Source organism: Durio zibethinus, chromosome 21, assembly GCF_047325235.1.
Source record: "Durio zibethinus cultivar Kanyao isolate XHJ-2024 chromosome 21, ASM4732523v1, whole genome shotgun sequence".
Taxonomy (NCBI): Eukaryota; Viridiplantae; Streptophyta; class Magnoliopsida; order Malvales; family Malvaceae; genus Durio; species Durio zibethinus.
Window position 1 is genome coordinate 12,037,961 of NC_143182.1, and position 16,971 is coordinate 12,054,931.

Genomic DNA, 16,971 nt, shown 5'->3' on the forward strand with positions numbered 1-16,971 from the left:
GGGACTTGACTTGTGCAAAGCTAAGTCAATTTCTGAAGGCTGACGACTTGTACGTACTAGCCAGAGCGAACAGGCAGAAATTTCCTCGCCACAAATTGCACTTCCACGCGTAAGTTTGTGGAGGGGCTGGAAGCACTGAACTGTTTCAAAAGTAGGTCAGCGATAGACCCAAATTTTAAGGCTTCTGAATGTAAAACAATGGTTGTGGGGAATCATGAATTCATCAATGAAATGAACAAGCTAGTTGACTTCAAAACTACTGCCCCATTTCATCTTACAATTTCAGGTCAATATAATTAAACGCGGATGAGGATACGAACTTTCCATGCCCGAAATTTGAAATAGCCAACAGGAACAGGTTTTAAAACCAGAGATGTTTTCGGTTAAGATGCAACTGGTGCTACTCCTTCCAATGGTTAAGGCTCATGTAGAAATTAGGATAAAATCCCGTCATAAATGTACCAATAATATTATCCTTGGTGCTCTAAGCCCGTAATCTCGCTCTTCACAACACTATTAAGACAGTTTTTTTATGAACAGGCCGTAATCCAATACGTCGTACGGTATAGGTGTGTTAAGTCTCACATCAAGTCTATCGTATAATAAGAAGTAATTTTGAGGAATAGTACGTAAAATCTTAAATGTTGAAAAAAAAATAATTTTTAAAAAAATATGAATTTTTAAGAAAAGATAAATTTTTATAATATGAAATGTTAGATTTCTGTTTTTATTGAAAAAAACTCAGGTTATTTAATAAAATATTTTTATTGTAATGTCTTTCACTTTATAATAAATACAATGTTTTTATTAAATATAAACAGTATTTATGATATTTGATTAAAATAATATGAAGTCAAATATTGACAAAAAATATAATTTTTAATCAAATACTATGTTTTATAAATATAAAAATATGATTGTTGATATAAAGACAATAAAAAATTCATGAAAATTATCGTCATTGTATTTAAAAAATACTACAAAAAAATTCATAAATATTACATTTTAAATCCTAAAAACAATGATGTTTATTAATGAAAAATGTCGTTGTTGTATTAAAAAAATCATAAAAAGATAATCCACAAATATTGCATTTTAAATGCTAGAAACTTCAACATTTTATTTATGAAAAACCTCATTGTTGTATAAAAAATTTTCACAAAACAATAATCCATAAATATTAAGTTTCAAATCCTTGGAATGACGATATTTTGATCATGAAAAATATTGTCATTATATTAAAAAAACAAAAAAAAACCCATAAATATTGCATTTCAAATCCTAAAAACTACAACGTTTTATCCATGAAAAACATCGTTGTTGTATTAAAAATATTTCACAAAAAAATCCGTAATTACTATGTTTCAAATCCTAGAAATGCAATCTTCGAGAAGGAAATTATAAAAAAGTCATATTTGACATTAAACAAAAATAGTACTTAAATACTACATTTAGCTTTCAAGAAATGCAATATTTGTGTTTTATGTATAAAATCCAATAGAACCATTAAAACAACCTAACTTTGATTTTTGGTACCACACATGATAAACCCCAAAACCCTTGGCTTATAATCCTTGCCGTTTTCTAGCCATTGTTGTTGTTGTCACCACTGTTGTTCCGTTATCATCGATTGAGGTAAAAATGTCTTCTTTTTTTTTTGGCTTTCATTATTGGTGTCTTGTGTTGTTATGTTTTTTGCGTTTATGCTTTTGTGAACAATGTTGTGTATTTTTTTATGCTAATGTGATTTTTGTACCTTATGAAGTTTTATTCTCTTGTGATTTTTTATGCCTTGTGAATTTTTTATGCTTTTGTGAACAATGCTGAACAATGCTTTGTGATTTTTTTTGCTAATGTGATTTTTTTTTTGCCTTGTGAATTTTATTCTCTATTTTTTATACCTTGTAAATTTTTATGCCCTTGTGAACAATGTCGAGCAATGTCTTGTGATTTTTTATACTAACATGATTTTATTTGCCTAGTGAATTTTTGATCTCTTGTGATTTTTCATGCCTTTTGAATTCATATTACTTTAGTGAACAATGTCGAACAATGCCTTGTGATTTTTTATGCTAATGTAAAAGTTTGATCATATGTTGAACATTGCCGAATCTTGGGAGTTCAATAAATAAAAAATATTGAAGAAATAACGTACAATATAAAAAATTTAATAATAATTGGTTAATTACATTAGGAAAAATGGTTTAGAAATTAGAAATTCAAGATAGGCTTTTTCTTTTGTACACTTATGTTATGCTCCTTTTTGGTGTGTATAGTCTTAATTTCTTTAACTAAATAATAAAAAAAAATTGTTTGACAAGATTATTTCATTCCATATATATTTGTATAGATTAGTTGATATTATAGCATTTGAAGAATAATTGTCTATCTCTACCGAACATGAAGAAGAACATTTAGTTGACACATCATTTTCAAAAAAAAAAAAAATTAGGGGATGCTCTAATTTACTTGAAGCAACCGAAAAAAAAATATGTTGAGTTCAATGTGGATAGGCAACCTGTGTTAAGTGGTGCATCGAAAATGGCTAGCCATATTAGATGTCTCATCCAACAAACAATATCCATTAACTACAATAGTTGGAGAAACGTTCTAATAGATTCAAAAGACTGTATATGAGATTCAATTGTGATAAGTTATAATAATCAAATTGAAACTTATTGATCATTTATGTCTATTGTTTATGGAATCCAATTACGCTCCATTGTTCACATGTTTTAATTTATTCTTTATAAGAATGCTTTGATATCACAATTGAATATAAAAAGGTTGTTTTGCAATCTACTGGGCTAAAATTTAAAGACTTTAAAAATAAATTAACAACAAATATATTTTACCTTATGTTGACAATGTTAAACTGTTGGTTTATACCTTAGCCACATATTAAGATATTATCAGTGATGCAAAGTGGACAAAGTTTGTTTCAGCTTATCTATCAAATGAATGCAGCGTATGCATAATAATTTTTTTTTGTTTTTATAATACATTATTAAAGTTGAGATGTTTATTCATTTGTCCTTAATTTTGTTTTTTGCAAAAAATAAAAGAAGCCCAACAGAAAATACAGTGCCTAAAAATAGTATAACCATCAAGCATCACATAAAGGGTATACAAATGTTAAGTATGAACTTGTAAGTCTTTTTTACCAATTATTATACACATGGTTTTAGGATTTTGAAATTTATTTTATTTTGAAGTTTTCAACTTATATATCTATAGGATTTTAGGAAACATCCAGGTCATGCAACAAAATACCAAGACGGGATGTTAGGAAAAAAACACGTTTGTCAAAATTTGAAATGTATAAGGATGAAACAATTGAACAAATAATTAAGAAGATTGTAAGTTCATATCATATTTATATTTCATTTGCTACTTTACCATTTATGCATGTTAATATGTTGTATTTATTTATGTTTGCATATGTTTTAGGAAGATATTGCTATGAGATTCACATCTAGTGAAATTCAAATTGGTGGTGGTGAAGATGTGATGACATTATCTTTCGATTTAAAAAATAGACCTGATTGTGTTAGGGGATTGGGAACTTTGTTTCTTCAATAAATTATTTTAAAATTCAACCTAAACCTTGCACCTTCAAGTCTGTTGAATATTTATCCATAATAAGCAACAAAATAAACGAATTGCTAAATTAGAGGTACAATTGACAGCAATGCAAACTAACATAATGGGTCAATCATTTACTGATAATGTTGAAAATGAATTCATGCATGAAGCTTTTAACCAATCTTCTTTTTTAGTAATACAAGTTCTAAACTTTTGTCATTTGATTATTTGATTTTTGTGAGTTGATTTTATATGAAAATAATTTATATTTATACGTAATAGGTTTTTCAGTCAAAGATGATCCTAAATCCACTTGCAAAATCTAATATGCATGTATTATCCAATTATGCGTGTCAACATTTACTAGGTGGATTGGTCATAAACATCGATATCGATGATGGACTATTTGATTATCCCTCGATGACTTGGATTAGGTAGGAGAAGATTTTTAAATTTTGTGAGATGATGAAAATTTTAGTTACTAAAATATCGGTGAACATGAAGTTAATTTATATATTCATTTAAATATATATATGAATATATTTTCATATATTATGTATAAAGGTAAGTTAATTATTTCTTTTTTATCATGTAGCCTCATTTACATATATTTGAAATGACTGATAGTTATAGATTTATTGATTCAAATCATATCAATAATGGTGTTGGCTCTATACATGCTCGCGTAAATGCGTTGACATTTGCAATAAAAAAAGAGTTCTAATACTTTATGGCACCTTAAAATCCTATGTATGTGTTCATTGTTTACTTTGTTAATTAGTTGATCATGTTTGATATACGAATTTTATAATTGTTACAAGCATTATATTCTAATATTGGAATCGATACTATGATTTGTAAAAGTTATTGGTAGTTGTTGTCATTGAGTATGCAATATTTATGGTTTACCTTTTCAACTCAAAAAGAAAAAGGTCGAAGCCATCACCCGAGCTTGTTAATATAATAAAGAGATATTCATCTTTATTATGTAAAATAATTTATGTTATGTTTACAATTTATTTATTAGTATAATTTATATTTACAAGTTCCATTGTGTTGTTTCAAGAGATTGACTATTTGTGACAAAAAAAAATGTTAAATGGCTTACATTTCCAGTAAGTTTATTTATATTATTTTCTTTAATTGTTTAGAGTTTAAAAACACTTTGACTACCCAATAATGATTTGTAGTTTCCTTGTCAACAAGGAACGATAGAATGTGTATATTATGTCATCTATTTCATAAAAAAGATCGTTATTAATGATCTTATAAGAACACCAACAAGGTTGATATAATTTTAAACTACAGATACCTATTTCTATTTACCATAATTATGAAATGCAAATTGATTAACATTCATTCATTTTTTTTTTGAAGTGGACTCAAAAGGAACAATTCACGTAAGAGAAAATTGATGAAATCTATTATGAATGGTGTGACTACATATCCAAATTTGCACACTAAAGACTGAGGACATTGAATCATTTCCATATTTTGGCTTATGTAAATTTGTAAATTAATATATAGAACTCCAATTCATTGTACTTCATATGATACCATATTTTTTCAATAATACAATTCAAAATTGTTTAATTTATACAAGTGGTGCACTGTATCATATAACGAAGTCTAAATTGTATCATTTACACAAGTCCAAATTTGTTCTATTTATACAAATAAACACATTTCATTTATAATATCACATAAAGAAGTCTAAATTGTATCATTTATACAAGTCCAAATTTGTTTTATTTATACAAACCAACAAATTTTCATTTATAATTTATGTAAGTTTAATTACAAAATGCCAATGTAATTATAATATTGAAACAAATCAAATCATTAAGAATGTAATTACAAAATGACAATGTAATTATAATTACAAAACTAATATGATACATTACAATCTATGATTATAATATTAAAGCTGTTAACCATATCCATAACTGAAAATATATAACTTAACAATACAAAACATTATGATTGTTGTTAAGAATATAAATCATATATCTGTGTCATAGAGGAGAAAAGTTAAATGATGGTCAATAAGCATTACGTTTATACAATTGCTTTCGTATATAATTATTTTTATATTCATGTGATAATACGAAAAATAAATAAATTTTATAAGTATCTCTCGAAATATACTCACCAGCATAAAATATTTCATCTCGAGAGAAACCATCTAATTACATTATTTCATTGAAAAGTGACATTTGCCCATTATTACTCTTGGCTTCTTTTTTGAAAATAAATGAAATGCTTTTGATTTCGTTTGTTGCCTCACAATATGTAGCATTGATATTGCCTATTTGCTTGATCAAATAATCTAATCCATCTCGCTTTTAGAACGCTTCTTGCCTCACAACGTCCTAGTCATAGTTAGATTACCATACAAGTTGAACCTTCGACTTCTTTATTCTCATGATTAGTGTTGGAATCATTCTCATGATAGCCAAAGTCAACATTTTTATTAGTATTAAATGATTCAAGCATCAGTTACTATTTCAATTTTTTGATCAATTGCTTTGTCTGATCTAAAAATTGTTACAAAATCATCCAAATGAATGAAATATTTGTTTCTTAACCATCTAGTATAATGGTGAATCTACACAAAAATTAAATTAAATAAGTGTAAAATATTTTAATAAAAAATTAACAATCAAAATATCTTCTACGTTCGTGTTAAAGTACTTACCAAACCCACTCATAAAAAACAACATTGCAGCAATGACACACATTTGTCCCGATCATTTGGTATGTAAAGTATTTAATATGATGCGTAAGAGAGATGTGGTTGCATGGAATACTATGATTTCGTAGCATGTAAAGACAGAGAGATATTTGGAAGCAGTTGTGGTGTTTAGGAATATGATGAAAACGGAGATAAGACTTAGTGCAGTCAGTTTTATTAATGTTTTCCCAGCTTTATCCGGTTTAGAGGATTATAATAATGCTGAAGTTCTTTATGGGATGCTTCTCAAGTTGGGTAGTGACTGTGTTGATGACTTGTTTGTTGTTAATTCGGCGATTTTCATGTTTGCAGAGCTTGGTTGCCTTGATTTTTCTGGGAAGATTTTTGACTGTTGCTCGGAGAGAAATATAGAGATTTGGAGCACTATGATTGGAGGGTATCTTCCAAACAATTCTCCAGTTGAAGGAATTAAGCTTTTTCTTCAAGCTATGGAATCGGAAACTGTTTTTTGATGATGTCACTTTTCTTTCTGTATTAAGTGCAGTTTCGCAGTTGCAGCAGTTGTACTTGGCGCAGCAGCTACATGCCTATATAAGTAAGAAGTTATGCAAATTGCCAGTCATCGTAGCCAATGCACTACTTGTTACCTATTTCAGGTGCAATTCAATCCACACATAATTCGAAGTATTTGATAAGATGCCTGAAAGAGATGTAATTTCTTGGAATACCATGGTTTCTGCTTTTGTACAAAATGGGTTGGATGAGGAAGGGTTGTTACTTGTATATGAGATGCAGAAGCAAGGCTTTTTGGTTGATACTGTGACTGTAACTTCTCTCCTTTCAGCAGCATCAAATCTTAGAAACCAGGAAACTGGAAAGCAGACCCATGCTTATCTTTTTAGGCATGGCATTCAATTTGAGGGGATGGACAGTTACATTATAGACATGTATGCTAAATCTGGCTTGATTAGGAATTCACAGCTTCTTTTTGAAAAAAGCAATTCTAGCAATAGAGATCAAGCCACGTGGAATGTTATGATTGCTGGTCTTGCACAGAATGGCCTGATTGAAGAAGCAATTGTTGTGTTTAGACAAATGCTTCGGCAAAATGTAATGCCCAATGCTGTGACACTGGTATCAGTTCTCCCAGCTTGTAGTCTAATGGGAAGTATAGATTTAGGTAAGCAACTTCATGGATTTTCTGTTCGTAATTTGTTGGATGCAAATGTCTTTGTAGGCACTGCTTTAGTTGACATGTATTCCAAATCTGGTGCTCTTAAACTTGCTGAAAACATGTTTTTTAATGTCCCTGAGAAAAGTTCTGTCACGTACACCACCGTGATATTCGGTTATGGTCAACATGGAATGGGTGAGAGGGCACTCTCTTTGTTTCGCTCAATGCAGGCATCTAGCATTCAGCCTGATGGCAGTACCTTTGTTGCAGTCTTGTCAGCTTGTGGTTATACCGGATTGGTTGATGAGGGCCTTCATCTATTTAGTCAATGGAGAGAGAGTTTAACATCCAAACCTCAACTAAGCATTACTGTGTGTTGCTGACGTGCTAGGGAAGTTTGGAAGGGTGGTTGAAGCCTATGAGTTTGTTGAAAAATTAGGAGAAGAGGGTAATTTCCTTGGAGATTTGGGGATCACTTCTTGCAGCTTGCAAACTTCACCAAAAATTTGACTTGGGTCAAGTTGTGGCGAAGAAGTTGCTTCAAATGGATACAGGAAATAGCATGACAGGCTGTCACGTTTTGCTCTCAAATATATATGCAGAGGAAGGGAACTGGGAAAATGTTGCCAGATTGAGGAAAGAAATGACGTAGTTGGATTCAGGTTGCAGGTTGCGTAAACTATTTTGCTTCTAATGATCAAGAACACCCCCAATCTGATGAGATATATGAATTGTTAGAAGGACTGTGCAAGGTGATGAAAGATGTTGATTATTATAAATCCTTTGCAGAATTCCTGTTTCCTTGGGATTTCTGAATTGATTAGTGACGAGGGTGACTTGCGGGTTATGATATCACCTTGGGGCTACGAATGGGAGATGAAGATATTTTGCTCTAGATACAGGCAAGTGGCTTGGCTTTTGTATGGCTACTTCATTTGGGTATGTTTTAAGGATCTTACATATTTTAAGATCTTTCTGTCTAATTTAAAATTTGGAGCTTTGTTGATATCTGGCTAAGATTTTTGAAGCAAGTTAGTATCTGCTTGTTTGTGCAGGTTGTCAGTCTCTGCTGGCAGAATCCCTTGACATGGTGTTTGACTTGAGCATTGGAGTGTGAGTTGGTTTAGATTTTAAGCTGGTCAAATCATGAAAATGAAATCTTAATTGTTTAGGTTTATAACAGGATAAACTCAACTCTTCTTAAAACACCCACCAAAACCACCCCCCTCGCCGCCCACCCCCCCCCCCCCCCACCCCCCCAGAAAAGAAGGAAAAATAAAAACCAAGCTGGTAAAAATAAGACGACTTTCTTTCTAATACTCACTTACTTCACTTTTATGCAACTCTTTCCGTCTCACCGAACAACAGCAACGGGGTGCTTCTTTATATGTTACATACTGGTTCACTTGTTAGTTTTTTTGGGTTTTAGTGATACAGTGTTTTCCCCAAAAAAAGGCAGATAAAAATCTCCCACCCCCCCTCTCTTCCCTTCTCAAAATTTTGAATTTTTCAACTTCAAGGTTGAGGTATTATGCATAATTGTGCTGGATGGGAATAGAGTTGAATTAAGAAGACTGAATAATCTTCGGAGAGCTCAACGTATGTGGCAGGAGAATATTTAACAAGTTAAATACAGTTTTAGGCATGTAGACGCCTGTGACTGTAAATGAGGAATTTCCCTTACTGAAGGAATCAATTAAGTTCGTATGATGAAGAAAATGTAGGATGACGTAGAAACGCCAAACTCCTTTTGCAGGTAGTGGATTTCCCATTATAAGATCAATCTGCTGTGCAGGCTGGAGCTGGATAAGGCTTCCAGCAAACAAGTATTCATTTATCCTTTCATGCACAATATATGAACCCATCTACACTGGGTTATAGTGGATTAAGCATTACGGTTTAGAGTTCTTGGATTAATTGGGGTCTAAAGACATAAATGTTGGTCGAAGTTAAAATTTTAAATCTGAATTTTTCAACATCAACAGGATTAACGATTTAGTAATTTATTTAGGGCTGTAAAATTAGTAGCTCTATGTTCTTGCCCTTCTGCATAACAATAGATCTCTCAAAGAGATGTTGCCAAACTTTCATAGGTAGCACCTAATGTGCACATTGTCAATAAAACTTCACCCTTTCACTTCTAGGACTTATTAGTTCTACTCTGTTCTCAGGATCCCATCGTCCAGATTTGCACAGGTAACAAGTTCTAACCTTTAAATCAAGATTTAACCGAGAACATCAGCTGCAATTCCGTTGTTTTCTATTTAAATAGAAGACGGAAAAGATTCCGGTAAGGAGATGTGTGGAAATGGTTATGCCAGATCCAAGAGGTAACTAAATCTTTTACTCATCAATACCGCACATGGAATATGCATTCTTCATTTTCAGATTATGACAAATACCTTTTATGATTTTAGAATGAAACAATAAAATTTTTGTTTTGTTTATACAATTAATTATGCTGGATGATAGTGAAACCATGTAACGAACTCTAAAGCACATTTATAATGCTTGAACAAGATAGATAATAGCTATGCGGGTTCTCTTACATAGATAGTACATTATTTCACAAAATAAAACTAGTCTAAACTTAAAAGACATTGCCTTTTCTTTCTTTTGTAGTACACTTGTCATCATGTTGTTTAGAATGATGCAGTATTTTGAACAAATGTACATAGCAGAAACATTTATACACTAGATCTAGAAGCATGTTGTTAAAATGGTTAGAGTACAAATCATATGTTAGGGAAAGCAATGTGCAAAAAAAAATTTATTCTGTTTCTTGTTTTCCAAATTTTATTTGTTGTGAAGTGTTTTCTGGAGATACTTCATGAAAAGCTTTTTCCTGTATATAAATCTGTTAAAAATGCATCAATACACATGAAGAATATGATTTTTTAACCAAAGGCTTCTTCAATGACTATAACTTGACAGTTGTGCCACAACTACTTTTACTTTTGCAATCAAAGCCTGAGTTTCAAATTTTGTTATTTTAAGTTGACATCATTTTGAAAACATGGGTTCTTTTTTTCAATTTTTAGAAAGTTTTTCTTGTAGTGTTATCATCTAAATACTTACATGATTTGTTTATATCTGGAGTTGCAGCACAGCATATGGCCTATCCCACTTTAATTCTTTGTAGTAATTGACAGTTTGCAATAAGTAATACAGAATGCAAACTTGAAGACAACATGGAAATATCCAATCCCCACTTGCACAAAGCAGATTTTGAAACGTTGTGTGGCATGGGATCCTTTTTTTTTTTTTTTTTTTTTTGGAGCATTTAGCATTATGATCTGGCTCAATTTTGGAGATGAGTCATTGTCTCAGTGGCTGGTTGTAGATATTTTTCTTCTCTTTCCTTATTGTTTTACTCTGCAAATCTTTTGGAAAGTTCATCCAAGACAATTACCTTTGTAGTGAATTAAGAATCCAGAAGAATTTATTTTGGAGTAATGTTGATATTGAGTTTCAAACGTGCAATTTCTTACATGATTAAAATTAAATTATGTTGCACAAATTGAAGTGACATAGACTATCTAGCATGTTGTAGATATTTCATAGCAAGGCTCAATCTCTCTTAAGTGGTCACAGGCCACAGCAGGCCAAGCCCTCAAATAGGTTGGCAAGAGGTATTTTTTTAACTCTATTTGAGGATGCCTTTTCTAGAACTGAATCAAAATCCTGCGATGTTCTTGGCGTCGGTATAATTAATGATGTGTATGATTTGGGTAAGCGGTCCTGAAGCTAGGAGCAGAGACCATCCATACAGAGTCCATTTTAAAAATTTTGAATCATGAACCAGTTCATAATCTTTTAAGACTGTATACTATAAAGCACAGATCGGCTCAACCCATCTGTCCAAAACGGTCCACATATGATCTGGACCGTTAAAAACCCCCAAGTATAATTAATGCAATAAGGTTATCGGGGCACTGAGCATTTCCTCTAGAAATAAGCTCTATTAATAGCTAATAGCAATTTCTTATCTTGATGTAGAACAATTACACAGCGCGATGCCTTTTGATTCTTAAGTTTCCCAAAGCTGCTTTATGTCTGGTCTAATCATTCATTTTCAGTTAATTTAAAGGCTACATCTGGGAAAAGCAACAATGAGTCCAACAGATTTAAGTTCTCTGCTTGATAATTTTGCAACCATTGCCAACAGTGGAAACAATAAAATTTTGTTTGGGGTGAGAATTATAGTCAATATGAAAGTTCCAAAGCTATGGCAGAATAATGCATCACTATACTGTTATGGATGTTTCTCACTAATGATAAGACTTTCCTGCACCAACAATCAAAATTCCTCTGGTTTATGCATTGAGATAGCATGACATAGCTATTGTTTGTCTTATGCAGAGACACCACAGTTTAGAGCCATGGCATTTTACTGTACCGTTATTAGTCTTCAGGGACTCTGTTCACCTAGCTTATAAGTATAAATGAAGATCTGAGAACATGTGCAGAACACAGGAGATAGCACATAAAGAAGAGATTTGTTTTTCTTCTCTTCTTTTTGCCCCAAAATCTAAAAAGGGAATTTGCTTATCAGAATCTAACATTTTTTAAGAGAAAATGATTTTACTCCTCATTATTTTACTTGATAGATTCTGGATAAAGTTAAATTTATGTGTTTGTTTCACGATAAATTGATTGAAAAGTGTAAAATTATTTAATAACTTTTTTTATTATATTGTTTTTAATTATATTTTTATTTAATGTCATGTGAATAATACGTGACATATAAATTATGAAAATAAATTATATGTTAAATGAATAAATAATTTATATGTTAAATTATTAAATAAATAAAAAATTTATATGTTAAATAAAAATAAAAATGATATAAACTATATATCCTCAAGTAAACATCTTTAAATTCATGTTAAAGATCAACAAGTATTCTTTGTTAACGAGGTAATCTCTTTCTTTCATTCGATTTTGTACTTTAATGTTTTTATTACCTTCAATTTATTAAATCATTGCTCCAAATATGGTTTTTAAACATTTCTAAGAATGAGAACGGAGAAAATATCCACTATTTTTGAGATATTTATATTTTAATATTTATAATATTTAAATTTTTTAAAATATCTATTTAAATTTTAATATTACAATCTAAATTCAAATCTATTTAAATAAGTACTATTTATTTAAATATTCAAATTTGTTAAAATATTTATTTATTTAAATTTTTTATCAAAATATAAAAAAAACAAGAATTTGATTTAAAATTTAAATTCACTTTTAATTAATAATAAATAAAATTTTTTAAAGATTCAAAACTTCTACAAATATAAAATTTTTTATATTTTTTATATGTAAATGAATAATAAATTTGAATATGAATTCAAATATCCATTATTATTTATTAAAATTTAAATGGATTCCAATATTAGATTTTCAAAGAATACTATCTATATTCACTCAAAATCTATCACAAATAATAAATTTTTTATCCAAATCTATCAATTATCCACTTATTACTATTTAAATTTGACATAAATAAATCAAATAATGATAGATATTAATTTATACATTATTTATTGCCATCCTAAACATTTTTGTTCAGAATTATATATCATTGTGCTTAAAAAAGTTGAAAATCATTATAAATAAATAAATAAATAAAAACCTAGATTGAGAACACTGATTCATATAAAAAATTTAAAAAATATATAGATTAAGTTTACTTTAAGTGAACGTAATCTATTATCGTAATAGACAATGTTTACTTGAGTATTAAAAAACAAAAGAGAATCCATATAGAAAATACATATTTGTTTACAAAAAATAAAAATGATATAGACAAAGTTTATTTTGAGTAAACATAATTTATTACCTAATGATGACGTTTACTAAATGTCATCTATATCATTATTTTAATTTTTTAAAAATTTTAAAAATTTTATTATTTACATTTTAATTTTTATAGTTTTTATTTTAAAATAAATAAATTATTTATTTATGTAACCTATGAATTATTTTTGTATTTATTTAACATGTAAATTATTTATTTATTTAACATATAAAAATAACTTTATTTTATTATACAAAAAAATTTTTATTTTATAAAATGAAATAAATAACAAAAATCATATTTCATTTATAATTTAAGGAGATTAAAAAAATATAATATAATTAGAATATGTAATTATGCAATTAAAAATTAAAAAAAAATTACTTTCTCCCATAAATCTTAAAAAACTCATAAGAGAGGATGGTTTTTTTATTCTTTTTTACTTTTCCTTTTTTGATACTGTTAAAAATGTAAAAATACCGAGGCAAGAAAAATTTTTATTTAAACTTAAAAAAATCATATTATCTAAAACAAGATTTGGAACAAAAACCTTAAGTTTCCAATTTTTTATGCAAGCTCTTTATGATGAGCAAAATGTTAACATCATGGAGTTAAAAGACTCGGACACTGAGTTCGCCATACCTTCCTATGTCAACTCGGTTTCTACTAAATTCTTTCCCACTGTGATGTTCGCGCCTGAAACTTTTACTTTGTGCCATGACTTGGCCAGATGGATTAGAGAAGTCAAGGGTATAATGGTAAATACATTTTCGGAGTTTGAATCTCATGCGGTCGACTCCCTTTCTGACGGTAGACTTCCACCCGTTTACCCGGTGGGACCAATATTGAATCTCGAGAGCGCAAGTGGGGTCCATCGGGATTCTAGTACAATCATGAAATGGCTCGACGAACAACCTCCTTCGTCGGTGGTGTTCCTTTGCTTCGGGAGCAGGGGGAGCTTCAGTGGGGATCAGGTGAAAGAGATCGCCCGCGCGCTGGAGCAGAGTGGGCAGCGATTCTTATGGTCCCTACGCCAACCCCCAGACCCAGAAAAGGGTATGATGGCAAGGCTGACTGATTACGAGAACGTGGCAGAGGTGTTGCCAGAAGGGTTCGTAGATCGGACGGCTGGGATTGGTAAGATCATTGGATGGGCCCCGCAAGTGGCCATCTTGGGCCACCCCGCGACCGGAGGGTTCGTGTCGCACTGCGGTTGGAATTCAACGCTGGAGAGTATATGGTTCGGAGTACCGATGGCCACGTGGCCTCTTTACGCGGAGCAGCAGCTAAACGCGTTTGCATTGGTGAGGGATTTGGGATTAGCGGTGGAGATCAAAATGGATTATAGGAAAGGGGCTTCTGGGAGTGATGAGGCTGAAATTGTCAAGGCGGAGAAGATAGAGAGAGGAATCAGGTGGTTGATGGAGCAGGATAGTGATGTTCGGAAGAGGGTTAAAGAGATGAGCCAAAGGAGTAGGAAAGCTGTGGTAGAGGGTGGATCTTCTCATTCCAGCTTATGTCGTTTTATCGACGATGTCATGTACAACATGCCATGAAAATTTTAATGTACATTACTGTTTTTCTAATTATTGGCTCACCTTATTTTATTTTTGAGGAAAAAAAAAAGGGAAATAGGTTGTTTTAATAATTAAAATTAATTTGATTAAGGAAAATTTAAGATTTTTTTTAAATTTATATTTGTGAAAATGTGATTTTCATATTTAGTTCGTTAGTATTTAATTTTTAGAACAAACTTAAATTTTTAATGGCATCTAAAAATTTATTTTTCTGTGATTTTTTAAAATTTGAAAAAAAATTATTTTTGTTTCAAATTGACTTGTATAAAAAATATATTTATACTATTTTATTTTTTAAAAAATCAATGTATGTAAAAAATTTAATTTAATTTTTTTTACAAACATTATATTGAGAACAAATAGTATAAATATTGTGGTTGTTGAAAAATTAATGTAATATTTGAGTAGCATTTTTTTTTTTTAATTTTATCACTCAAATATTGCATTTGCAAGCTTTAAAATATAATGATAATTATTATTTATTGCATTTTTAACAGAAACACAATATGTAATTTTTTAACATAGAATTGAGTTCGTGTCCAGACGCATGTCGATCAGTCTTGGTTTCCCTTGCCTTGAGATCAGTTGCAGACTCTGATGCTTTGTGGGAGAGGTTTCTGCTTTATAATTATCACGAAACCATTTCAAGATCCTCATCGCCGTCATTGCTTTCCTTGGCAAAGAAGAATCTTTCTTTTCATCCCTCTTTTCAGCCCATTTTCATTGAAAATGGTAGCATGGTAAGCCTAAAGTTGACTCTGTGTCAACTTTTCCAACTTTGTGCTGCGAGAACATGACAACTATTTTACATGTATTTTAAATGTAAATTTCCAAAGTATAATCAACTACTGCATTTTAATGAAGTTAAAAATAAGAATTATTTATTATAATTTTTTTAAAATATGTAAAAAGCTTAATTATTACGTTTTTTAAAAATAAATACAATAATTGATTATTATAATTTATTTAAAATAATTAAATATTACATTTTAAAAAATTAAATATAGTAATTGCTTTTTGTAATTTTTAAAATAAGCAATTATTATGTTTATTTGAAACAAAAAGGAGTAATTGTACATTATAATTTTTTTTAAAACATATAAAAAATTTAATTATTATGTTTTTTTTTAAATAAACACAATAATTGATTATTGTAAGTTATTTAAAATATTCAAATAATGCATTTTTTAAGTTAAATACAGTAATTATTTATTGAAATTTTTTGAAAATAATCTATTGGTGCTTTTTTTTTAAGTTAAAAGCAGTAATTATTTATTATAATTTTTTAAAATATGTGTATAATCAATTACTTCGTGAAATCAACATAATAATTGATGATTAATAGTTTTTTTTATAATCGGACACATGAATACTACGTTTCTATGATTTGAAACGTAATATTTGTTGATTATTTTTATTGATAAATTGTTATGTTTGTTATATAGTAAAAAACATTATAATTAAAATACATGATTAAGCATTTTAATTTTTTCCCCAACAAAACATAAGAATCTAACAATCCTATGTCATTAAGAATCATCTCTTACCAGAAATTCATACTTTATCAGGGTTCGCACATATCTCAAGAATTTAAAATTTTACGAATCAAATGCCCCTTAAAATTAAATCTTTTTTTAAATAAAATTTTAATTTATTTAATTATATAATTATTTTTAAAAGTTAACAGTTTTAAGTTTAAATTTTAATATTTATAATTTTTTTTATTTTTAGATTATAATCTTCTTTGTAAAAAATTTTTTTATCTATTTTTAACACATCAATTTTTATTTACTGTCTTCCTTTCAAGATTCTTTTGTATAAATATATTTTTTAATTTTTAATTTATTTTTAACCTTTTAACTTTTATGTAAATTTATCTAAAAAGGATATTCGCGCATAAGTTTTGTAAAACATATAATTTTCAAAAATCTAATTAATATATATGCAATTTGAGTTAATACTAAGTTGATAGGTTAAGATTGAATTAACATTAAATGTTGAGAATTACTTCTTTAATGTTTGATGGAGAGGATTTTATTCAAGATTATGTTGATACCAACTTATTCCATTTATCCTACATTTAGAATTAGTTCTATTCTATCCTTTGTTACAAGAATAGCCCTTATGGCAGTCATTA

At 29.5% G+C, this 16,971-nt stretch overlaps 1 protein-coding gene and 2 pseudogenes across 1 annotated transcript; all 3 read left to right on the plus strand.

The window, feature by feature from the left end:
• The window catches only part of LOC149512895 (uncharacterized), a 45,260-nt pseudogene that overhangs the window by 19,899 nt on the left and 8,390 nt on the right, over positions 1 to 16,971 (plus strand).
• On the plus strand, positions 6,316 to 8,437 carry LOC149512896 (pentatricopeptide repeat-containing protein At3g22150, chloroplastic pseudogene; annotated as a pseudogene).
• LOC149512897 (anthocyanidin 3-O-glucosyltransferase 6-like) lies at positions 13,803 to 14,843 on the plus strand. The gene has a single exon (XM_089750559.1). It carries the CDS (start codon positions 13,827 to 13,829, stop codon positions 14,811 to 14,813), a length of 987 nt encoding a protein of 328 aa, XP_089606685.1. The 5' UTR covers positions 13,803 to 13,826; the 3' UTR covers positions 14,814 to 14,843.